General features: G+C 34.2%; 1 protein-coding gene and 1 pseudogene across 3 annotated transcripts; both read right to left on the bottom strand.

Moving 5' to 3' along the window:
- Nucleotides 1-360: 360 nt before the first annotated feature.
- On the bottom strand, nucleotides 361-26,880 carry XKR9 (XK related 9). 3 transcript variants are annotated; one of them, XM_006924022.3, is made up of 5 exons: nucleotides 26,639-26,880; nucleotides 24,551-24,600; nucleotides 19,918-20,459; nucleotides 8,377-8,597; nucleotides 361-1,052 (listed from the first exon to the last, which is right to left on the bottom strand). In XM_006924022.3, exons 3-5 carry the CDS (start codon nucleotides 20,187-20,189, stop codon nucleotides 424-426), a joined length of 1,122 nt encoding a protein of 373 aa, XP_006924084.1. In that variant the 5' UTR covers nucleotides 20,190-20,459; nucleotides 24,551-24,600; nucleotides 26,639-26,880; the 3' UTR covers nucleotides 361-423. The 3 variants fall into 3 exon arrangements, with proteins under 3 accessions (XP_006924084.1, XP_024896950.1, XP_015454115.1); XM_025041182.1 differs by lacking the exon at nucleotides 19,918-20,459 and having other exon boundaries at nucleotides 26,639-26,878; XM_015598629.2 differs by lacking the exons at nucleotides 19,918-20,459; nucleotides 24,551-24,600 and having other exon boundaries at nucleotides 26,639-26,878.
- On the bottom strand, nucleotides 6,999-7,117 carry LOC112472675 (annotated as a pseudogene).
- Nucleotides 26,881-26,899: the final 19 nt, after the last annotated feature.

Here is a 26,899-nt window from a genome sequence, read left to right as displayed (position 1 = left end):
CTCACTCTGTCCCCAACTCAAAATATATGCACTGCATCAAGAAAATACAGAACGATTGTGCTCTTTTCCTCCCTTTGCAGTTCTCTACCACAGGTGCATCAGCTTCAGTTAAGGAAAAATGAAAGGTGGAGCAAAGCTCAATTTTGGCCTTCTAATTATGAGAACCAGACCACTTCTTCTAATTCAGCCTCAAATTGGCAACTCTAACAGACAATAAAGAAATATATCTAAGTACTCAAGATCTTCAAAACCAACTGAGAAAATAATATAAATAATAAAAGAATTATGCTTTCTCACATTCATAATGTACCAGAACTGATCTCAAATTAAAGTAGGCAAAAATAAGAAACAACACACACGTACACACATTTTCTTTACTAACCAATGAGATAAAAAATAAAATACATTTAATAAGTGAATAGCTTATTCCATTAGGAAATACTTCATTCTACAATCTATTTGCACTGGTTTTCCATCAATTTCATCAGGTTTTGCTTCTTCACCTCTGTTTGGATGCAAAGCCCCATAATAAACAATAAGAAAAATAATTCCAAGGAAAAGAGTCAGAGCTATAATAATACTGATAGGTATAAAATAGTCTGAATTAAAAATAGAAGGCGGGCAAACCCAGAACACAATCAATATCCCTAATGTGGCCAATATTCTCACAATATAATAACAAGACATTGGACATTTGGTATTCTGTCCTTTAATATTAAAAAATGTAAAGATAAGAATGAACCCAACAACAACCCTATATAAGAGTTCCATACTTATGGAAGCACAAAACTGAGTTTGGTTTTTAAATGCCCATGATATACCGAAAAACCAAAGAAGTAACAACAGAAATAAAGCAATCTTAATATTTAAGAATAAAAGAAGTACAACACTCAGCATCCAAGATAATATTGTAAACAACTTATAAAAGAGGTATGTGAGTTTGGGACACAGTCCATTAAGGAGATTTTTATCAGGCAAGGATTTTCTTAATGCTACTTGATAATCAACAGTCGACCAAGAAATAGCACAGCAAGAGACCATGATGGCTGCATCTACAAAACAAAAAATTTAGAAAAGGTATATTGTTATAGGAATAATAATAGCAATATTAAATTACTACATGCTATACATGCTTCATCTGTACATACACAAACCCACAACTACAAGTCAGGCACTTTATAAACTCATTTCAACTAATCTTTTAAGATAGATACTAATATTCCCATATTATATGTGAGGGAATTGATGTTTGGAGAATATATATTACTTGACCCAGGTCAAAGAGCTAGCTAATTGCTGAGTTGAGATTTGAACCTAAATCTTCCTGATTCCAAAGTTCATGTACTTAACCACTACAAGATTTCGAATAAATTGGACTAACTCTGGACAAATTTTATTGAGCAACTGATATAGTAAAACTATATACTTTGGAAGTTCTCTAAGATACTACAGTTATAGTCCTAGCTATTTTAGTCATTTTGGTTTTGACCTTGGGCATATACTTAATTCACTAAGAGACGGCATCATGAAAGAGGGAGGTAAAAAGGAAGGGAGGCAGGAGAGAGGGTGAGAGGGAGGGAGGAAGGGTGGTTAAACAGAAAATTAATATGAGTATCAATAACTTCAATTTCCCATATCTTTAAGATGATAGATCAAATGAACAAATGAGTTCTAAAACTTAGAAATTTCAATAGGTTTGAAATCTTTACCCCATTTTCCCCCAACAAATAACAGAAGAGTAGGTTCATTACTTTGGAAAGGCATGTCATTAGCCCTACTGTCAAAACTGGGACTTTTATAAGACTGAAAGCAAAGATATTAGAGATTAAGAGCCTCACTGGAGGTCTGTATACTGTATTATGATGGGAAGACTGGCTTTAGATTTATCTATTAAAGAAGATTACGGAGATTATAAATGCCTTTGTCCACTCTCGTAGTTTTAGCATGTACCTCTCTGGACCACGCGATTAGTTGGACTTCTTTCCTTTCAATTAAAAAAATATTTAAATTAAAACATTGCTTTCCCCTAAACTGCCCTACGATGTCTTTTTATAATTGGTTTCCATTTCTACCAAACTAATACATACAAAAAGTACTACAGAATTTATAAAAAAACAAAAACAAAACTGTATCTTGCTCTGCCCTTCTTCTCATCTCAGTCACAATCCCCAGAAGAAATCGCTATCAGTTCTTCTAGCTCTTGACATTTACTGCCATATTTCTAAATGAAACATATATTGTGCTACTTCTTAATCTATCTGCTTTAGACACTGCTTATTGATTTCCTACTGGAGAACAGGAAAATTTGGCACATATACACATACATATACACCCTTCTTTCATTTTCCTTTCCCCTCATCTGCCCAAAAGAGCAGGATCACAATTTTTGGTAAAATCAATATTCAGCATTTACCTTATAATAACTACACACACATAGCATTTTTTTGCTGCTCAGTCACATACTACACTCTGATTAAATTTCCTTTCCTTTAAAATTTTTCATTGTTTCCTCACTTGCTTAGTTTTTCATGACCCTATCACTATTTCTTAGCAAATTCTTCCAATTAATTAATAAAACACCCTTTATATACATCTATTAGTTTCCTTTTTTATATAAGAATATGATCCTCCTGGTCTAAGGTAGCTGTTCTCAAAGTTTGTTTCCTGTCTTCCCAGAACTTCCCTTCACCTCTATTTAGTGCTGAATTCCTCTTTCCTGTTATTGTATTTCTTTCTTGCTTTATTCTCATGTTTTTAATCAACCATTCTCCAGACATTCCTGAGAAAAGAATGTTTATTATACCTTCATATTTGATACAAGATTTTGCTAGAAATGAAATTCAAAGTTAAAACATATTTTCCATTGAATCTTTGAAGTCATTGCTCTATTAAGTTCTAATTTCAAGTGTTATAGTCAAGAACTTCAATGCCATTCAGATTCTCTATCTTCGGGTAATCTTTTTATCTCAAATCTTCTAGAATCTTATCTTTATCTTTGATTTTCTGAAATACTATAATCATGAGCTTGGTCCAGGCCACTTTTATTCACCCTTTCAATCTAATAGCTAACATCCTTCAGTGACATGTTGTTTTTATTCTTTGGTGATTTCTCTAGAAATCATAATACTCATATTAAACTTACCAAAGTTTAAAGTTAATCAATATTGCTACCTCAGAGGTGGATTTATCATGAAGATAATGAAGCTTAAATTTCAGGAATCCACACTTGCCCAGGTTCTTTCCAAGCCTGGTAAAGCCATGGCAATGTGTTCATCTTGCCATATATTTTTATAAAATTTGGAAAAATAAGACATTTTAATTGCAGTTGACTAAATTCCCTGTCTCTCCTACTTATCCTTTCTCGCATTTTCCTTTTGTGTACTGAAGTAGCTGTGAACATTTGAGGATATGACTAAACAGAAATTGAATTGAAAATACACTTAGTTGAGGTTCAGGGGGATACATTTACAAGATTTGCTTGAATAATTAAGATCAGTAAGTGACAGAGCTAGGATTCTCACTTTGCCTGATCTCAGCGCTCCAGTATATTGCCATCGATGGACCTTTGAATCCTTTAAGACATGATGGTCTATCCTCATTCAGTTCACAGTATTAGTGTGACACTATGTCCCATTTCCCACTTACCTACCTGCTTCCAACATATTTTTCTGATAATTTTGCTACTGTTCTAGCCTATATATTACACTCTATCCAAACTGAATTCCTCGTCTTTGCCAAACCATGCCTTTGCTTACGCAATGCTCAGTCTGAAATGACCTTGCCCAATCACAACCGTACAGATTCATAATTTCTAATTTGACATTACTGAAACCAATGAAGAAAACACGAAACTCCCAATATTCACTAAATGAGACATCAACAATAACTTAATGTTGTTAATTCAACAGAATTTAAAATTAGTTACTTCATCCAAAAAAAATTCTTAAAATATTCTGATCTTATAGTACATTACTAAACTGGTAGTTTTCCCCAAAGTTGACAATGTAAAAAACATGTATTATCAATAATTTGCGAAGCTGAAACTTTTCTAACTTCAAAATACTAAACAAATTTCAATCAACTATGCTAGAAAAAAATTAAATTATCCTATTCTATCAAAATTATATTACAAAATCATTATCAACCAAAAGCCAATCAGAAAGTACACAGCCAAAAGATTTAGAGAGACGACTATTAAAATATTACTTTTCTTCCTCTTGTGAAATTTGTAGTACTTGTTAGCCTTATATCTGTAATTTGCTATAATTTATCTTATTTTTTTTAAATGTTTACTTGCATAACTTTTATGTACTGGTTTCTTCAAAATTCATATTGAAACCCTAAACACTTGATGTGACTGCATTTTCAGATAAGGCTTTTAAGGAGGTTGAGGTTAAGGTTAAATGAGGTCAGAGGAGTGGGGCTAGAATCTGACAGGACTGCTGTCCTTATAAGAAAGAGACACCAGAGAGCCTGCTCTCTCTCTCCACAGAGGAAAAACCATGTCAAGACATAGCAAGAAGGTGAAGAGAGGGTCCTCACCAGGAACCAACCCTGATGACACCTTGATCTTGCACGTCCAGTCTCCAGAACTGCAAGAAAATATATTTCTGTTGGTTAAGCTGCCAAGTCTGGGGTATTCTGTTACGGCAGCCCAAGCAGACTAATGCAATATCTAATTTTCGTTTCTTAATGTTATTTTTTAAGTAGGGTCTCTGTAATGTTTTAGTTTTATACCTCAAAAAGCCCAGATCCAGCTTGCTTTATCTTTCTCCTGAACTATATATACAAGGAATTTAAAATACTTTAACCCCATTTATCTTCTACTTGACTTACATGTTATTGCTGTATTGTACTTTCATTCTTTTTAACCACACAGTTTTTTTGTTTTATACCATCAATTTTTTTTTAGATTTACCCACATGTCTACCACTTTCTTTGTTCTTTATTCCTTCTTGCATCTCAAAACACTTCTTTTCTGTCTGAAGTACATTCTTTGGAATTTTCTTCAGTACTGACATGTTGTGGTATGGATTTTCTTCTACTTAGTTGCTTGTGAGATGATGCACTTCTTGAATGTGTGGGTAGGTAGCTCATCAGTTCTGAAATCTTTTTCAGCCTTTAACTTTTCAAATATTGCTTCTGCTCCATTCCTTCTCTCCTCTCCTTCAGGGACTCTGCTCAGATGTATGTTAGACCTCCCCATCCATCTTCCATGTCTTAACATCTCTTTCATATTTTCTATCTCTTTGTCTCAGTAAGCTATATCCTGGAATAATTCAGACCTAGCATCAACTCGTTAATTGTCTATACAGTTGTGTCTAATCTGGTGAGTTTTTTAATTTAATTCTTAAATGTTTTCAAGTCTCATAAATTCTACTTGTTTCTTTTTTAGGTACACAATTCATTTTTTATAGTTACACTATTCCATATTTTCAAGTTCATCATTTACATCTTTCAGCATAATAGGGTGCATGTTTTATACTTTGCATTTGGTAATTTCCAATCTCTAAAGTCTTAATGAGTTTTTTTTTCTATTTCTGTTGATTCTTACGGTGCCTTTGCTCTTTTTGGCAATATAAACTACCGTAAACCATTCATTTTCCTTGGAAAACTATCTGTAAAAATTATTTGCAGCCTCTTGGGAGGATTCCTCCAGGGAGGATTTACACTTGTTTCTGCCAGACACCTGGAGTCACTATCAGTCTGGAACCACTCTAAACTATATTTATAGCTTGGCTTCTATTAATTTGTTTGAGAGGAGAGGGGTCATTTTGTTTTGTTTTCTGGACTAGTCAAAGATGTGAATTTTGGTTGCAAATCATATTGTTATAACTTCTCAACATTTTTCCCTGCCCTATTCAGCAGCAAGGCAATATTCCTTGGAGCCTCTTGGAAGTGGAGAGTAAGTGAGGTAGGTAACGTCACTTTCCCACTGAGGAGGGTGGTTTGGGGTATACCAGCTTAGTGGATTACAGTGTTCAACCAGACTTCCTTGTGAGGGCTCTGAGTTTTGTCTTCAGTTCTCCACACTCTGGGAAGCCATCGGAATTGAATCTGCTGTCTATAATGAGGTTCCGTAAAAACTCTCCAAGTATAAATGCCTTCAGAGTCACACCTAACCCTGCTTTGTCCCTGCTTTCAAGCATGCTTTGGTTTGTTCTATCAGACTGTTTTCTGCCTTTATGAAGGCTTTTGAAAATATCTGTCCAATAGTTTTAGATATTTTCAGAGAGAAGGTTGATTCAAATAATTTAGCCTTTCAGTGGAAGAGTTGATATGAATAACCTCAGTTTTCCAACTGCTTTCCACCTTCTAAACATTTGTTGATATTTCAAATCTACTATTCTACTCTGCATTCTCTTTATTCTTGTGGGTTTATGTTATTTTTACTTTTTTACTCTTCTTTTTAGTATGATTTCAGGAAGAAGCAAAGATAAAAGAATATGTTCAGTCTACTGAAGTTACTTCTACATGTAACCTATTTTTTTTTTAACATTCTGAGTTACTCTTCCTGTCAAAACAATAAAGTTACTATAGAAAATATAAAAATTCAGCAAAGTATAAAGATGATAAAATCATTCATAATCCCACTTGGAAGTGGAGAATGAGGTAGCTACCTTCACTTTGCATAATCTCATAAGCAGCCACAGTTAACATTTTTGCATATTTTCTTCCAGACATTTTCTACATAATTATTTCTTTATATCATTATAAGTACACTTATAGAAAATCTGATAAACTTTTTTGCCTAAATTGTATTTTAGAATTACTTTCATGTTCATTAAAAGTTATCTTTAAACACTATTTCTAGTGGCTACATAACTTTTTACACTAAAAGTCTACAATAACTTATGTACCAAATTTTCTATTGTTAAATAAGATTATTTCTCGTTTTTTGTTGTTGTTGTTGTTGTTTTTAGGCAAGGCAACCCTTGGTTGACCTCACAGATTGCAAGGACCTCGTCAGCTTACAATCCCTTATTTTTTATTTTTTACACCTACAGTACCTGGTCTTCCTAGGTAGTCTCCCATCCAAGTACTAACCAGGCCCGACCCTCCTTAGCTTCCTAGATCAGGTGGGACTGGGCTTGTTCAGGGTAGCATGACCATAGACACAATTTTTTGCTCTTTTTAACTAACACCTCAACATTTTACTTCAAGGAGAAAGTAAACAATGAAGATAGAACCATAATGTGAATAGAACTGTCACTGGATCCCACTGCTGGTCCGGATACTATGTACTACTTGGAATATTTGGAAAAGCAGATCTACCATAACAGAGGCTGTAAACTCTAAATGTTGAACTTCTAGTTTCAACAACCATTTGATATGGAACATTTAACTCTCAACCCACAAATTCTTTGCATCACAAGGAAAAAGAGGACTCATACATCGTAAGTTCATTTCAGTATCATACTAACAACCAAGGTAAAGGTAAAACTACTAGAAGAAGCTACAGGGTAGAGGTTTACGGGAAACTGGGAACGGAAAGATGATTTGGGGGCATGAACTGATCTCCCGGGAGAGTCTAGCATAGAGGGAACTCCAGGAATGATGACGATCTGCTCCTCTGAGACAGATTCGAGTCCGCACACAACCTCCGGCATTAATGTAACTGGGACTATTGTTTAGCAAATGCTTTTAACATCACAAATTAAACACCTATTAAAAGTTTCTTTTAAATGAAAATACCAAACTATTCTTTAAAACTGAGTATTTTACTCCAATAACGAAATATGCTAAAGATCAACTTGCAAAACTTCCATTAGTTTTGCAGCATTTGCACTTTCACCTAATGATTCCCGACAAACTTCAAATATACAAAATGACGCAAGTATAAGATTATTCAAGGCAGCGTTTTTTGCAATAGTAAAACATTAGAAACGATAAATAAACATAAACAGGGGCTTGTTAAATAATTCATGGTACACTCATAATTTGTAATATTATGCAGGTAATAAAAATGAATGAGGGAGCTCATTTTGTGCTGATATGAACAGATCTCCAAGATATACTGTTAAGTGCAAAAAAAAGACAGTTTTTATTTTATGTTGCTATGTCTGTACGAGACAGAGACAGAGAGGAAGACAGAGAGAATAAGAATGAATATAGGCTTTTAAAATTTTTTTCTGAAAGAATCATCAAAAAAATGACAATAACAGTTTCCTTTCTGGTCAAAGGAAGAAATGGAAGAAGGGAAGGGAGACTATGTCTTTATATACTTTTTAATATTTAAACTATGTACTTCTTTTCAAAAATTAAATAATTCTAAAGAGAAAAAATTTTTAAAAATTCTAAAACCTGCCAAAAAGTTATGTAATTGACATAAGCTCTCAGTGGCAACCAACTAACACGGTGTTAAGAAAGACTTACACTGACTGAAATTTGCTTGGCCATGTTCCAGAAAGGTGTAGAGCTGAAGAACAAGTTGTGGGCAGCCTTCAAGATAGGTCTCAAACAGCCTGAGCATACTCAAATCAGTCACTCGATCTATAACTTCTTTATGTAGATCGATTTGTTCTTCTATGAAGTTATCAGTTTTGCTGCTGTATTTGAAAGCCACATGATAACCCTTTTTCAAGGTAAACCAATACCTGTAAAGTAAACATGAACATTTATCTTTAGTAATATAGTCTTCATAATATGTATGCTAATATACATAACAATTAAGAAACAAGTAGCATGTGTTTAAGTACAGAATTTTCCCACAAACTTTCTCCACTAAAAATTTCTCTCAACTTCATGAACATATCATGGTGGCTTTATCGAGATTCTGATTCCATAAACTTTTATTTCATGTTTGATGTACCATTTTGTGCTAGCATTGTTAAACATACATGATTGTATTTCATCCTCACAATTATTATGTGACATGCATAAGTATTATCCCCATTTCACAGATGGAGAAACTAAGGCTAAGAACAGTAAAACGAAAGTTACACAGAGAGTAAGGGGCAGACCTGCAGTCCAAACTGAGATCTTATGATTCCTAGTCTTAACCACTACTTTCAATTCATGTGATTTATCTTAAATACAAGATGAATACATGCCCTTATGATAATGTCAAGGTTGAAGATGAGACTGAATCTTCTTTTAATTTAATCTAGCAAATTATCTGCAAGGTGCTAGGCTATTTGACCATTACCATCTTAAAAAATATATGAAATCTCAAATACTTGCTCAAGCTTTTCTTTCAAAAGAATTTTTAAATGTCTTCATGCAAGCAAAATTCATTTTTTAAAAATGAGACACTTAGAAGAAATCCAAGACTACCCATAAGGCAACCAGGATTCTATCCCAAAGTTTATCAGAACTCTTTATCTACACCTCAATTTCCTCACATGTAAAATAAGGGTAGTGACATACACCCTGTTTCAATCTGCTCCTTCTGTCACTGTTTCCCATTTCAGTAAATGGTACTGACATTCACCATGTGGCTCAGACCAAAAACATGGGACTAATTCCCAGCGCCTTTCCTTTTCTCATACCCTATAAAAACTCCTCAGCAGGTTCTCTTGGTTCTTGAGTCTAACTTAAAATATACCCAAATCTAAATACTTATCATTTCCACTGCTTCCATCCCAGTTTAAATAGCCAACATCTCTGGCCTGGATTACTTCAATAGCCTTATAACTCATCTATCTGATTCTTCTGCTCACTATATATACATCCTACTCCATACATGGCATCTAGATTGAGCCTATTAAACATAATTCAGATGTCACTCCTCTGCTCAAAATGTTCCCATGATTTCCATCAAACTTAGACTAAAACCCAAAGTCCTTTCCATGTCATTCGAGGCCCTCCATGATCTGCCCTGCCCACACACTCACTACCACCATCTTCCCACTTCATTTCTCCCACACTGACGGTGTACCCTTCCTGTTGTTTTTCCCAACAGAAAGTCCTTTGTCTTTGCTTCTCCCTTTAAACTCCAGGTATTTTACAAGTTTATTCCTTAACTTTATAATGTATCTTTAAGATACGCGACACAAAACTTGTCAAAAAGTAAAAGGAGAGAAAGACAAATCCAAAATCTTAGTTGAGGATTTTAACACTCCTCTCTCAGTAAATGAAAGAAAAAGTAGACCCCTTCAAAATAGTAAGAGTATAAAAAATTTTAATAACACTACCAGCCAAATTGCCCTAATTTGCATTTATAGAACACTACATTCAACAACAGCAAACTATAAATTCTTTTCAAATACACATGGAATATTCACCAAGTTAGACTATATGTTGGCCATAAAACAAGTCTCAATAAATTTAAGAGGACTATAATCATACAAAGTTCTCTGACCAAAAAACAAAATTAAATGAGAAAGCAATAAGATATCTAGAAAAATCCACAAATATTTAGAGATTGAGGTTAAAGTCCCAGATCTTAAAGTTGCATAAATATGGCACCCTAAGAAATTGTATGATTATTATATGACCTTTCTCTAAGGAGTTTTAAATAGAAAAATAGGAAATAGAGTTTGACTATTTAATTCCCATTTAAGAACCTCTTTAAAGAAAGACCTATGGATATGTGGAAGGAGACTCATCTCCCATTGTACTTTTTTATACAATTTAAACTTTTTTTACCATGTATTTAAAAGGAGCAAAAATAACTTCCATATTTTAAATACATAATTCAAATGCCTATTGTATATCCATCAAAGAAAAAGTCTCCTCTGGCAAAGAGAGAGGTTTTATCACAAACCATACATAAAATGGAAATGCAAAAGTGTCACCTAATTTATATTCTGGAAAATGAAACATTCTACTCTACAGACCCCTGAAGAAAGATAGCATACTTAATAGCAACAGGCACTTATACCTGATAAATAATTCATGTTGATATTTCTTGTCTTTCATCTACCAACGCAAACTCAATTTATCTATTCTCTAGGGAAATTAATCCACAATTCATCAAATCTCAAGTTTTTCTGTACTTAGTCTGGACAAACCCTTGGAAAATTGGGCCCATTCTTATGAACTGCTTTAATTCTTGCTTACTTCTCACTGTATGTCTCAGTATCATGCCACTTCCTGCACTAAGAAAATACAAAAAGAAGAAAAAAGGCAAAAAGAGAGAAGTGGTTATTTTGCTAACAGCCAACCTAATTCAATTTTTGCTTTTCTTTTTTTAATTATTTGTACAGGCAAAATATTCACATAATTCAAAATCAAAAAATAAAAAGTTATTCAGTGAAAAAACTAATCCCACTCCTATAACCCAACTACCCAGTTCCACCCTCTCCACGACCACCAGAATTAATCACTGCTAGTTTTGTGTGTACTCTTCTAGAGTTTCTTTATGCGTATACGAACAAACATAAATATATATACCTTTTCACCACCTTCTTTTACACAGATTATAGCATATTACACCTGCTGTCTACACCTTATCTTTTCACTTAAGAATACATCTTGCAGCTCCTTCCATTTCAGTACATAATTCTTTATCATTCTTTGTCACAGCTATATAGTACTGCCATTGCATAGATATACCATAAACTCTATCAACAGACATTTAAATCGTTTTCAATATTTTGCTATTACAGACAATACAATAATTGAAAAATTGTGTGTACACATTTTACATGTATGCAAGTATGATAAATTCCCAAAAGTGAAACCTCTGGCCTAAAGATATATGCACCTGAAATATGGTCAACCTGTTCCCCACAGGGATTGCACCAACCCAGACTCCTATCAACAGAGTACGACAGTACCTGTTTTCCCATGCCTTACCAAGAGAGTATATTATCACTTGGATTTTTGCCCATCTGGTAGGTGAAAAATACCTCAATAAAGTTTCAATTGACATTTTTTTTTATTATGAATGAGATTTAGCACCTTTCATAGAATTTAAGAACCATTCACATATTCTTTTCCATGAATTACCCTTATTCTTTTCCTATTTTTCTATTGGATGGATGACCTTTTAATTTTGACTAAGGAAGCTCTTCAAATATTAGCAGACTAGCCCTTTGTCTAAGTTACAAATATTTTCCCCTATTAATGTTGTTTTTTGTTTTCCTTTTGTTTTTGTTTCTTTGGAGGAATTTTTGCTTTTATTTATTGACATACATTTTTAATAGTCAAATCTATAACTTTTATAGTTTATGGGATTAGAGTTACAGTTAGAAAGGCTTTCCCTATTCCAAGGCTATAAAGGAAATCTCCCATGTACTTATAGTACTTTTATTTTTTTTATATTAAATACTTGATTTGTCTGGAATTTATCCTGTTGTCTGATATCTTACCTAAATGTACGGTCCGCAACATACATTCTTAAATTATCCCAATTCTAAAGTTAATCAAAAAATTTTACTATTTCCATGCTTCACATACTGGCTATTGCTTCCTTTTACTCCCATTCTGGTTAATTTCTACAATCTGTGTGGTCTGCCTACTTATATGGCATACAAAAATCCCTCTTTTCTCGTGCTTGTGGTTTGGATTGGGTGGAAAGTGTGGGGAGCGCTTCTCTAGAAACAAAACTCGTCCAGTTTATCCTTTCAGATTTTCTTCTGGTTAGAAGGAATCAGAGCCCATATTTTGTCACATCGAAGACAGGGAGGCTAAAGACAGAAACTGCAACATTTTAAAATCTTCTCAGTGCCCACCTCTATATTTTTATCCACATACTTCTGAGGATTTCACCTTCATCACAAAACAGGTTAAACTTTTTTCAAAATTATGTACTATGCCAGGGAATGGACTAAGCCTGACCTTCCCGTGAAGGTCCAATTATAATTTGCGTAATGTTTTTTTTCAAATGGCTACCCAGTTGTGCCAATACACCTATTAAGTAAAAAATCAATAAGTATGCACAATCTCTGTATTGGACTATCAACTGCATTTGCTAAGTTTTATTTGCAGAAAGCTCCAACACACCAACTACTGCAGAACACATGTGTTTCAAACACACATGAAATCATAAAGATGGACCAGTTTTCAGGCAATAAAACAAGTCTAAATAAATTTCAAAACTGAAATCTTAAGAGTATGTTATCTGACCACAATGGAATTAATTAGAAATCAATATTAAAATATCTACAAAAGACCCAAATACCTGAAAATCTTTTTAAATACAGGCTAACATTTGGGTACAAGAGAAATCACAAAGAGAGCTAGAAAAAATATTTTGAACTGATGGATAATAAAAGTAACATATCAAAATGTCTGGAATACAGTTAATACACAGGTTTAGGGGAAATTTAAAGTTTAAATACTTTTATTAGAAAAGAACAAAGAGTTGATGTTAATGTTTCCATAGAAATGAGCTATCAAAGAAGAAGCCATCCCTAGTTACGTATAAGAAAGAAAATAAATATAAAAGCATAAGTCAATGAAATAAGAGGGGTGGGGAGAGGGAGAAAGAAAGGGAAAGAACAAAACAATGCCAATATCAGGAATGGAAAAGGTGACGTCACTAAAGATCAAAACTATAACAAGGGAATGTTATGAATAGCTTTATACCAATAAATGAAACTTTGCTGAAGTGGTCAAAATCCCTGAAAAATACAACTTATGAACACTGACACAAGATCAAATAGAAAACATGAATAAACCTATATCAAAAAATCAAATTTGTTTTCAAAAGTCTACACAACATTACCTCAATCCAATATATTTTATCAAACATTTAAGAAAAAAACACCAATCTTATACAAACTGCTTCAGATTAATAAAGAAGAAACACTTTCCAACCTTTTATGAGGCTAGCATAAAATTAACAAAATTCAATATCCATACATAGTAATAAAAAAACTCTCAAGAATATTAAAAGAGGAGGAAATCTCTTTAATCTGATAAAGGGTAGCTATGAAAGACCTCCAGGTAACACCAAACTTCATGGCGAAACATCTGACACTTTACCCCTCAGAGCAGAACAAATCAAGGCTAGCACTCTCATCACTTTTATTCAAAGTTTACTGGAGGACCTAGACAGAGAAATGAAGGAAGATAAAGAAATAAAAAGAATAGTTTAAAGGAGAAAATTGTTCTTATTTGCAAGAGACATAATGATTAACACAGAAAATAACAAGAAACCAAATAAAAACCTATAAGTAAAAAGTGAGTTCAGCAAGGTCTCAGGACATAGTTATAAAAAAGTTCAATTCTATTTCTACTCAGTGGAAATAAACAATTGAAAAAGGAAATTTGAAAGGCAATGCCAATTACATAGCTGGCAAAATGATTCTAAAATTTATGTGGCAATACAAAGGCCCTAAGATAACCAAAATAATTTTGGAAAAGAAGAATATAACTAACAAATACATGACTTCATGACTCACAAGACTTCAAGAATACATGGCTTGACTTCTAATTTCCAGTCTGTCATATAAGGGTCTTAGAAGTTGCCTTTCCTTCCTAACGACCAGTAAAAGCTAAACTGAAAAAGAAGTGACTCTTCTTAGATCTGACAGAGAAGTAAGGTCACAGGGTAAACTGTTTCCCCCCAAAACTGGAAAGACAGACAGGTGGATACAAAGAATCATAAATTGCAGGACCAGAAATCCTCAAGCAGGATTCCGTTTAGGAACTAGTGCCAAATTAGGAAAACCTGAACTGTATTGATGAACTGCTGGTGGCTAAGTGTAGACAAGTCTGTGAGTTAAAAATTGAGGAGGTGCCCCCACACTTTTGTGAGTTCTACCTCTTAGAGCTCTGACTCTCACAACAAAGATAGGGAAAATCCCCAGGGGCATCCAGCAGAAAAAAGTGAAAGTAACCATTTTGAAATACACCAAAGCACCCACTAAAAGACAGACCTAAGCACAGGACTGTAGTATGCTTCTCTTCCTCCCACACCTTACCATCGTATTACTAAAGGCCTATTTACCGCAGTTCCTTTCACCTAGTACACTGAGTCCTCACTTTCATCCATAGGTTCTTAGAACTGCAGTGAAACAGCATTTAACAAAACCAATTTTACCACAGGCTAATTGGTATGAATAAGAATTAAGTTAGTTCCTTTGGCATCTCATCAATATAATAACAAAATGATATTATAACAACAATATTATAACAAAATAACATAACCACATTATTCGAGGACCTGCTATACATTATCAGGCCTACTGCAAAACATGGTTTGAAGAGACAGAGCATCAGAACCAGGCTCAGATATGGCAAGGATGCTGGAATTAGCAGACCATGAATTTAAAACGACTATGATTACTATGCTAAGAACCATAGTGGAAAAAATAGACAACATACAGAAACAAATGGTTCATGTGAGCAGAGATGGAAATTCTAAGAATAAAAAATGCTAGGGATCAAAAACACCATAACAAATGAAGAACAATATTAATGAGCTTATTAGACTAGGCACTACTGAAGAAAAAAATCTCTGAGCTACAGAATATCTCAATGGAAATATCCAAACTGAAAAGCAAAGACTGCAAAAAACAACACAACAGACTATCCAGGGACTGTGTGACTACAAAAGATGTAACAGTACATGTAATGGGAAAAAATACCAGAAGGAAAAGAAAACGAGAAAGAAACAGAAGAAATATGTGAAGTGGTAACAACTGAGAATTTCCCTAAATTAATATCAGACACCAAATCAGATAACCAGGAAGCTCACAGAACACCAACCAAAATAAATGCTGGAAAAACGAAACAAAACAAAACAAAAATAAACCCTATACTTAGGTATACCATCTTCAAACTGAAGAAAATCAAAGATGGATAAAAAATCTTGAAAAAAGCCAGGGGGTCGGGGGAAAACATCTTACCTATAGAGAAAAGATAAGAATCACATCCGACTTCTCAGAAACCATGCAAGGAAGAGAGTGAAATATTTAAAGTGCTGAGAGAAATGTACAACTTGGTATCCTAAAAAATTATGCTTCAAAAGCGAAGGAGAAAGTCATCAGCAAGATGATGGAGCAAAAAATTCCAATGTTTGTCTCCCCACAACAAAAACAATGAATAAACACCTACAGGGAGGTGGGTCCACGATGATGCCGCAGGAGGATGCTGACATTTGCTTCTCAGCAACACACCAAATAAAAGTTACAAAAAAATTTACACAAAATGTACCATAGAGTCAAAAAATAAAAATTTTAAATAGCTAAAACTTAAGAGTCATGCTAGATACAGTGACAAGGTCTAATTTACCCTTACCTGCAGTCCCAGGAGGAAAAGAGACAGAAATATAGTAAAGAAAATTTTAGAAAGATGAAGACTGAGAATTGTACAGAACTGATGAAGAATAATCCAAAGAAGCATGATGAAGACTAGCAAATCCCAAGCAAGAAAAATAAATCTACACCTCAATATGTCATAATTAAACTGTAGAAAACCAATGACAAAGAAAAAAATCGTAAGAGCAGCCAGAGAGGAAAAAAACAAAACACTTTCAGTAACACTGAAATCTAACTCTTCAAGAGCAACAGTGGAAACCAAAAGGCAAGAGAGAAAATAACGACTCATCTCCAATTTTATAGCCACTAAAATCTCTCTCAAGAAAGATGATGAAATAACAGCATTTCTATACAACCAAAAATTGAGAGATGGTGTCACCAAGAGACTCAACAGATGCAATTCTGGACTTCAGACAGGCAGAAGAAAAGTGATCGTGTGTGTGGAAAGTCTGAGTTTCAAGAAGGAATAAAAAATAAAGAGTAGTAAATATATGGAAAAATATCAACAAAATTTAATAAAAATATAACTACATAAAACGGAAATAACAACACAATAACATTATCTAGTGAGACTAAAAACAGGAATCAAAATGCCAACAACAATATATAAATTGGGAACATGACACATGGAATTCAAGTGTTTTGAGGTCTTTATATTATCTGTGAGAACAATAAAATTTCTGTTCAACTTTAGATTTAGGATAATTTAAGAATGCACATTATAGGGTAACTCAAGATTGCACTTTATGGACTACACTTCTATGTAAAATGTAGTATATTGGATCAGACCAATGCTCTTGCCAAAACAATTAAAGAAACTGGAAATTGAGCAATTTCTGCAAATACTTGTTACCTGAAGGTATTTGCTGATTCTGTTACTTAGGACATGTTGAAAATCTGGATTTTGCCCAGTCAGAGGGCTATTGTTAAGAAACAGAGAAAATAGCAGAGGTATTAGAAATCTTGCAGAACTAGAGACAGGGAGCTCAAAAGCCAAGTCGGTTTTTCCCCTAAGACATTTGCTAAATTTTGAAACTATAAAAGATAGAAGCTAAAGGCTAAGCAGAAAGTCTTATAAAAACAATGCAGAATTTCTGGCAGTCTTTAAGGGGTACCGAGGAGATAAGGACTGGTATTCAGGACATGTGGGAGGGAGTACGACCACACTGGACTCTCGGTGCCCTGGAAGACTACACTCTAGGAGCAGGAGCAAACCAAGAGTAGACTCTTACTCTAAACGCCTAGGATTATAAAAGAAAATACTATCATATGGAGCCTCTATAATTTCTTGTATACAGTGTCTGACATTCAATTAAAAACTACTAGGTTATGTCAGGAGACACTAAAAATCAAGAGAATTTGGCTTTCTTTTACAACATAATTTATAATTTATAACAAAATGTCTTGTATCAAGTCATTATTTGAAATATCAATGAAAATAGTTCTTTAGATATGAAAATTTTCCACTTATAGAATAGCAAATAACAATTTACCATATTTCTAAACTCTGCAAGAGTAATTTTTATCCTCTAGATATTACAACTACACAATTCTCACTATTGCTCATACAGAATATTCATTAAATCTTGCTTGTTACACATATATACTTATCAGCACTTTTACTCCATTCCTTTAAACATCATCTTATTGAGAACATAGTTTCAAAAATAACTTCCAATATCAACACCTAAAGTACTTTTCAGCTTCCCTAAAACCTGTTCTTTTTTCTCATTGCATATTTTGTTTCTCTTATATATTATAATCTTAATACCTCTAACTTTAAAAAAAAACAAAGTATGTCTGAGTAAGAGAAGATATTCACTTATGATACATCTGATAAGAAGTTAATATCCAAAATGTATAAAGAACTCATACAATTCGACAACAAAAAACAAACAATCCAATTAAAAAATGGGCAGAAGACCTAAAAACAGATATTTCTCTAAAAAAGAAATAGATGCCCAATATACATAAGAAAAGATGCTCAAGGTCACTAATCATCAGAGAAATTCAAATTAAAACCACAACGTGCTATCACCTCGCACCTGCCAGAGTGGCTATCATCGATAAATCAAAGGACAACAAGTGTTGGCAAGGATGTGGAGAAAGGGGGACTCTCATACACTCTTGGTGGGATTACAAATTGGTACAGCTGTTACAGAAAACAGTCTGGAGGCTTCTCAAAAAATTAAAAATGGATATACCTTTTGATCCAGCAATTGCACTTCTGGGTATTTATCCAAAGAAAACCAAAACAATAATCCATAAAGATCTATGCACCCCTATGTTCATGGCAGCACAATTTACTATAGCCAAGATATAGAAGTAACCTAAATGCCCATTAACAGATGATTAGATAAAGAAGTTATGGTCCATAAATACAATGGAATATTACTCGGCCATTAAAAAAATGAAATCCTACCATTTGCAATGAAATAGATGGACCTAAAGGTTATTATGCTGAGTGAAATAAGTAAAACAGACAAAGATAAATACCATATGATTTCTTATATGCGGAATCTAAGGAACAAAAAGAATAAACTAATCAAAAACAGACTCGCAAATATAGAGAACAATCTGGAGAAGGCCAGAGGGGAGGAGGGTTTGGGGGCTGGGGGAATGGGGTGAAGGGTTAAAGAAGTACAAATCAGTAGGTAGTAGATGGTCATGGGGATGGGGAGCATGGCATAGGGAATGCAATCAGCATCAATGTAATGGCTAGGTGGAGAGCCAGAGAGAAGGAGCAATTAGGGGGACTGTTTTATAAAGTATGTAAATGTCTAACCAATGTATTGTATACTTGAAACTGATAAAATTTAAAAACAAAATTAAAAAATAAAAAGACAAAGTATGTAAAAACCTTTGTACTTTGAAAACTATAAATCTCCACACAAATTTAACAGCATTAATTATTATTACTATTAATTAACATATAAAAAGCCTGGAAAAAAATTTTAATACTTTCAACTAATCACCATGAATATGTTGCTTCTTTAACAGGATAGAATCAGAAATTAACCGTCAGGTAGCTATTGAAATAGTCCAAATTCAAAATCTAACTGTAACAAAATTGGTTGTAATTCTCTTAATATTTGTTTTTATTTTTTCTCTTTTCTTTTAAGATACATATTGCTTTTAACAGAATTAAATCCCTTAAGGTCCTTGTTTGTATAGTGGTGGGTATCCCCACATGTCATAAATCCCTTAAAGTAATAATGAAAAAATCATACGAGATTAGATATATCATGGAAATCTCAGGGCCTATTTAGATAGTTTAACTAATGAAATAAGGTTTTGAACAACATGATTCTTAAGGCTGTTTTTAGTTTTGTGTATATGATTCTGTACCAGTTAACCACATGTCTACTACATTACTGCAGTAAAATTTTCATTTAGTTAAATCAATAGTACAAGTAATTTAAAAACTTAAGTGCTCTAACCAACTGCAAATGTTAGGCTATATTTGCACAATCAAGCTTGGAATATAAAAGAAAAAAGAGTCACAAGACAAAAATGAGTCTTTTCCTTTCCCATAAAAAGTGAGTACATATCAGAAAAAGTAACTTAAATTAAGTAAACTAAAACTGGAAAATTCTGACAGTACAGCAATGACTCACATAAGCATCGATAAAAAGGAGAAAGTTAACCTTTGTACTACATGCAAATAGGGAACTTTTGTACATTTGATGACCTAGATAAAGAAAGGTAGTCTCTGTTCGGAGAAAAAGAAAAATAGTGTTAATGATCAAAAACGTATGCTCACCTTGTAAAAATTCCTCCTTGCAAGCAATGAAGTAGAAGAAAACAATGCTGACTTTCTTGGCCTGCTTTCTTTAAATCGGCCTTGAACCAAGAATAACTAAAACACTGGACCACAAGCGTCCCAAAGAGCATAAAGCTTACTGTTAAAACACTAAAAACATATTGTCCTTCACGGAAAAACCTGACAGATACCCAGATGTCCACAATTAAATCAGTTATATAGATTATAATGCCAAGAACTGACATCATAAAATTTAATTTAGTATATCTCATTATGAATCACTACAGCTCTTAGTTATCTGTCTTCTCTCACACAAAAAGAAAAATACCGGAACAAATATTAGTGCATCCTTCAGTAAAGCACCAAATTTTAATTGTCTTCCCTATATCTATTCAGAAAAACAAATGTTATGAAATTGGAACACTAAAATCAAAGTGGCTAATTTTAACTTTCTTTTCTAAATCTCTAATCTAGGTCCAATGTTACAAGGCTTGTTATTCAAGCTTCTGTTTCACAGTGTTCTTCATTACAGATGACAATACCTAAAAAAAAAGGATATAAGATTCTAAAACCATAGGTCATGACTTTATCAAAACTTTTTTAAAAATGCTAAATTACCACTAAATATAGTTCTTCTAATAGCTTTGGAAAAGTAAAGTCTCAGAAATATACTTACTAATTGACAACTTCCTCTCATCCTATTTACCTTTTTAAAAGCATAACCTACTCACAAAGGTATTTATTACAGGACCATTTATAGCAGCAAAAAAATTGGAAGCAATCTAAATGTATCAAAATAAGAAATTGTTAAAGTAGATAATGGTAGATTGATAAAATGGAATATTACAAAGCTACTAAAAATATATTTAACAAAGGTACAGTAGCTGTGAAAATTCTCAGTATCTTTTGATCCAGCATACCATCTAGGAATCAGCCTAGAGAAATAGTCACAAATGTGCACAAATTTATATATGTTCTTTGCAGAACCTTTTTATAACCATAAAAAATTGAAAACTACCTAAATGACCATTGAGAGGCCTAGTTCAATAAATTATGGTACATGCACAGTAAAGAATACACCATGCAACCTTTCAAAACAATGAAGTGCTTTATTTAACCTGATTTCAAAAGATCGCCAAGATGTAGTAAGTAATAAAAAAACAAGTGTCAGAAGGATAAATATAGCACATGTGGTTTTTAATTATATATGTAAAAGGTAAAGGGTTGAGAGTAGGAAACAAATGCAACTTCCGTACTTTAAATACTTTTATATTGCTTGACTCTTGTACAATAGACTTGTCCTCATGTAATACATAATTTCTTAAAATAAAAGCAATAGTAAATGATGGTTCTAAAGAATTTTCATGACTGGAGAAAATGTTTATTTTACTAATGATAGCTAACATTTACTCAGCAGTACTTGCTGGACATTGAACTAAATGTTGCATATAAAATGTCCCCATTTAATTCTTACATCAGACTTGGGAGGTAGATACTACTATTATGACTTCTATTTTATAAATGTGGGCTGAATGCAATCTGCAGATGAGACTGGTCTGACTAATCAGTGTTTTTTTAATTTTCCTAATTCATTGCCAACACTTCATATAAAAATCCAGATTTTTTACTGCTACCAAAAAAAACCACAAAGATCTGCTACACTGGAGTACCATTCTTCCATTAGCAGTGGGTGCCTCCCTAGATGGGGCATGCTCTCTTGAGTCCACCAAAGTAGCCAGCCACCCCACTTCAGCCTTTTCAACAGCCAGGTCTCAATGCTAATGAAGCTACCTACTAGCTGTGTGTCTGTAAACATGTTCTTTTATCTCTTTATGCCTTATTTTCTTCATCTGAAATACAGAGATTATAATGACACATACCTCATATAGGGTTGTTGTGAAGGATAAAAAGGATAATACATATAACCCATATAAACTTCTAGAGAAGTGCTTGGCACACGGGGCCTAATAAATGTTAGTTATCATCATTACCTTACCTGCCTACTTGATCTTTCTAAGCATCTGAGTTTGTAATCTCTGACTTCACTTTAAATAATGTTAAGTGAAAAAGTACTACATGATCTCAAAGCGCTGAAAACGCAAAGGAATATGACTAGAGAAATACAAAAATGTTAACAATGGTTTTATCTGATGAATTAATGGTGATTAATTTTTTCATCATTCTTTTTTGTATGTATGGACAAAATCGTGTTAGAATTTTACTCTCTAATGTGACTGTTAGAGACAGGCCTTTAAGGAGACCATTAAGGTTGAAAGAGGTCTTAAAGATGACCCATTTCCCGGTTAGAAAAAAAAAGTGCAGCTTGCTGCCGGCATTAATTTTACGTAAACGTGTTCTTTGAGGCTGAAGCAAATCTGACTGGTTTTCAATGTGAAAATAAAATATAAAAACTGTTCTTGAAGTTATTTCTAAACAGAACTTGACTCTAATCCTAATGTAACAGAAATTTACACATAAATCAGATTCATCAAACGAACCTTCAGCTAATTGTTCAAGAACGATAGGAATGCTACATTTTCTAGGTTTGACATTTTCAGTGATTAAGAATTACTATATTGTGTAAATGTAAATACCACTACGAAAAACAGAATGCTATAAATAAAATGCCATTTGTTTCCAAAGACTGTAGATATACTAGAGCGATGCGAAAATAATTTTAAAATGCAAGATATTTCATGGCAAACTTTGCAGGTAAGGTTAAGGATGTACACTGCAAGTTATCTCGGGGTAAACGCTGCAGCTGCATGCGCTGCCAGTGAGTATTCTCAGGGCAAACGGGAAATAGGTTAATCTGATAGAACTGGTGTCATAAGAAGAGGAAGAGACATCAGGGATCTATCTCCCTCCCCAACGACACACAACACACACACACACACAAAAGAGAAGTAAGGACACAAGAAAACTGCCATCTGAAATGGAAGGAAAGCGGCCTCACTAGAAACTGACCCTACTGGCACCTTCATGTTGGAGTTCCAGGGTCTAGAACTATGAGAAAATAAATTTATATTGTTTAAGCCACCCAGTCTGTGGCATTCTGTTATGACAGCAATAGCAGACTAACACCTTATATGTCCTATAAAGAACATTTATTACTTTAAGAACCAGGAGGAAAAAGTGTTTCTAAAAACATAAACACAGTGTAATATAGACATGCCTTACTATTAAACTGTATACCTGAAACATTGGATTTTGTTAACCAATGCCACCGTTAAAAAAAAAAAAAAAAAGGAATAGAGAAAAAAAGAAATAATTAGTAAGACACAAAAAGAAAAAAAAAACTAACAGTAAGCATGAACTTTCCCTCAGAGATATTTACTTACTCTGAAATCAGATTTCTCTTGGAATAAAATCCACTGAAATAAGAGAAAAAAAAAACCTTCCATTTTGTACATCTCATGAGAGTACCCTTCCAGCTGCTAGATGAGATACTGCCCAATTCATGAATCCCTTAATTAAAGCCAATTAGATCTTCAAAAAATAAATAAAAACACACACAAACTAATACTTGCAGTGTTCTTGCCATTTTACCACTTATACACACTTTATTTAAAAGTCTTCAGAATAACATCAAAAAGTATTTCCCTCTTCTTACAGGAAAAAAAAAAAAAGGTTCATAATCACTACTTTTCCTGTCAAGAATATTGTAGCCAACAAGATGGAAAAAATAATCTTAAAATATGAGTTTTCCCAACCAAGAAAGCCATGAATTCCCTGTAGGTTTATCTTAAATGAAAGACATCATGCCCAACATAAGCATGGAGTTTGGAAGGATGAGAATTAACCAGAAAGTTCTGTTCAACTGAATATATACCTGTAACTTGCCATGTGCTATTTTAGTCTCTTGAGATAGATCAAGTGACAAAAGAGACAAAAAACTCTGCCCTTATAGAACTTACACCTTAACAAAGAAAAATAGTTAATTAACAGTAAAATAATAAATAATTAAATATTATAGTTAAAGGCGATAAGTGCTGTGGGGAAAAAACGTTGAGCATGTTAATGAGTGCATTTCTTAATCACTCTCCCCACAAAGACCTTCCTTTATCTTTTATGGATATGGAAAATACTAGCAGTTTTGAGTCAAGTTTTATAAGATGGGAAAAATAATTTCTAAGAAACTTATTAATTGCATTATTGATAGACCATCAGACTCAACAGACTAATCTAATATAACAACCTCTGTATTCCTAATTTAGTGAGGCCGGGCACAAAGCCAACTGGAAAGAAACCTACGCATCAAGGTAATAAATCTAACAACTCTCTTAAAAGGGCCTGCAGCTCCTTCCATTACCACATAGGTGCATAATTTGTATAAAAGACAGTTCACCTCTATTCCTACAGTTGATCACTGTTCCGATACTACCTTACAAGAAATAATGCCATCTACACAATTTGACTTCCTAGGGAATTTGTGACACTAACTTAATAAAACAGTTTCAATCCAATTTTATTCAGAGGTCAACCCAGTTGGGTGGCTATCTGGTTGCCAGCCAAAATATAAAACCTTTGCCTACTATACATGATCTCTTTGCAATAAAACAAATATTTAAAAAGTAAAAACTAGCAAACTTTCGGTTGTCAACAAAATTTAACACACGTAAAATATACTTACTTGTCAAATATAAAAAGCCTTCATCCTGAGAATTTTTTATTTCTTCTTCACTGAAAATATAATTAAAGGATTTGTAACTTTAAGACTGAAGTCTAACATGAAACTGAAATCACCTGTTAGTCACATGTGGGATGTTCTAATGTAGCGATTAACAGTCGGATTCATTGTGATTACACTACATCTGTTTACAACTACCACATTGCAGAAAGGAATGTGGCTCCTTCTATAGGTTTGACTAGGTTACAAGATTTTACTGTATTTATGAATTGTTTTAAGAAAATACAATTTGCCTCAGCATATCCAAGTGAACAAGTCATGTTTGAAAGAAAAATTCTTGAAAGATTCTTACAAAGGAGTATCATTAACTTAGTCTTACCCACTTTTCAAACTGTGTACCTTCTCAAACCCTGTACCCCAAGATCATATGATTGCTGGTTTCAGTTCCCCAAACAACTCATTAACTTTCTTCTCTTATCAAGCCTTTTCTCAAGGTTATTTACTGTCTAGAATGCCCTTCTCCCCCGACGTACGTGAAGTTCTATCAACCCTTTATGAATCAGCTCAAAACCAATCACCTTTAAGCTTCCCCAGATCTTTCTAATTTGACTCTCTCCTTCGCAATCCCATCACTTGAGCTATGCTTCTCTAGAATTTTCCCAGTCTTTAAGACCATGTATATCGCCTTTCAAGTTTTGAACTTCTAAAAAGCTCTTTCATTTTAACACCCCCCACAGTACGTCCACAAGAACACTGAGTTTTGTAGGCAGATGATAAATAACCATAAATGTAAGTGAACAAATGTAAAAATCTTTGGTCTTATTTCTTGGAGAGCAAGTTTAACTTCAAGTGACATTGCTAAACATAATTGTCTGACAAAGACTCAGTTTTGTTAGCTGTACCCTACAATCTCTCTTCCAAACTCAACCCATGTATCGAACTATCTATAGATTTCATTACCAGGATATTCCACAATCACTTCGATTTCAACTTGTCTAAACAAGTTCACTATCTTCACTATGACTGTTCTCAAGTCACTTTTATTTGTTGGGCCTATTTCTTCATATGCCATATGGATTAAATGAAATTGAGATAGTAGACTCAAAGAAAATTCTAATTAAAAAATAAAACTAAGGAATAAGAGAATGGAGCTGCCCGTAAGTCTCAGAGAGAACACTATGGTCCAGAAAAAACTGTTCCACCCTCTTTTCAAAGGTCCTGCTGACTTCCCAGCAGAGTTCTTAGGATAAGGGAAGATGGGGGAAGCTTCCAGCCTGAAGAGCCATTAACTGATGGCCACAAATACATAAATATCAGTGAGTTCGAAATGCCTGATTTAGGCAATTCTGATGGTTATTCCAAGCATTTTTAAATACTGCTTGCCTTCTTTGCGAAGGGGATAATTTACATGATTATTTCAGCGAAGGTTTTTGAAACACTTTGCTATTAAAGGTCCACCTTTGTGACACAGGCAAAAAAAATTGTCACACATAATACAGGTGTCTTTCGAAAAATGTGGAGTATTGATTTGTAAAATAAACATTTTATAAATAGGAAACAGTATTTTCTTCAGAAACACCTGCCAAAAAAAAAAAAGGATGTTAAAAATTCTTGTACTAAATTTTAGAACAAACATCTAACTTGTCAATTTCTCATTTGTTTTGAAAAAGAGGTGAGCTGGGATAGGAAATGCGTTCTCTAGCTTTTTGGGGGTAGTGATTACAACTGTAATGCGATGAAACTGATCATAGGATCTGCGCATTTTCTTCTACGTAAATTGTAACTCGGTGTTTTAAAATAGGGAGAGGTAGTGAATGGCGGGGTTGTTAATTTCTCAAACTCTGTTCTCTAGTTTAAGGCCGACCCACCACTCTGGGCAGGCCGGTGGCGCACGGAGGGATGTTATTGCGAGGATTAAACGGGATAATGCGCATAGAAAGCACTTAGAGCTGTAAGCGTTAGTACACACTACTTATTGCTGTGCATAAGAGACACACAAAGTACCCCACACATACGCACACCCGCGCCCCCCGCCACCGCCTACAAACCCGACGAGCCATCCTCCCCAGGGTTCAGAACTCATTAACTCACCCTTAACCTGGCTGCCCCTTGCCCCTGCACAAGGCTTGCCAGGTTAAAACGTCCCTCGTGCATCTGGGTAACTAGCCTGTTGAGACACAAAGGTCCAGGAAGGAACCTGGCTCCGCCGCAGGTGGCGGCTCTCGACTCCGGCCTTGCCTCACGCGGCCTCACACGTGGCGCCGACCAACGCCCTCGCACCACCACCCACGAAGCCCGTGCAGTCGCATGGGACCCTGGCTCCGCCCCTCCGCCCCTCCCGTTCCGCTCGCA

This window comes from Pteropus alecto, unplaced genomic scaffold, assembly GCF_000325575.1.
Source record: "Pteropus alecto unplaced genomic scaffold, ASM32557v1 scaffold87, whole genome shotgun sequence".
Lineage (NCBI taxonomy): Eukaryota > Metazoa > Chordata > Mammalia > Chiroptera > Pteropodidae > Pteropus > Pteropus alecto.
This window is presented reverse-complemented; position numbering and strand designations above follow the sequence as displayed.

Excerpts from the sequence above, each read along its gene's own strand:
- XKR9 (XM_006924022.3), bottom strand. The coding sequence starts at position 20,189 with ATGAGATATACTAAATTAAATTTTATGATGTCAGTTCTTGGCATTATA. Across the intron at positions 8,598-19,917 it reads CAAGGAGGAATTTTTACAAG|GTATTGGTTTACCTTGAAAA; the intron begins GTGAGCATACGT and ends TTTACTTTACAG. Across the intron at positions 1,053-8,376 it reads CCAAGCAAATTTCAGTCAGT|ATGCAGCCATCATGGTCTCT; the intron begins GTAAGTCTTTCT and ends TTTGTTTTGTAG.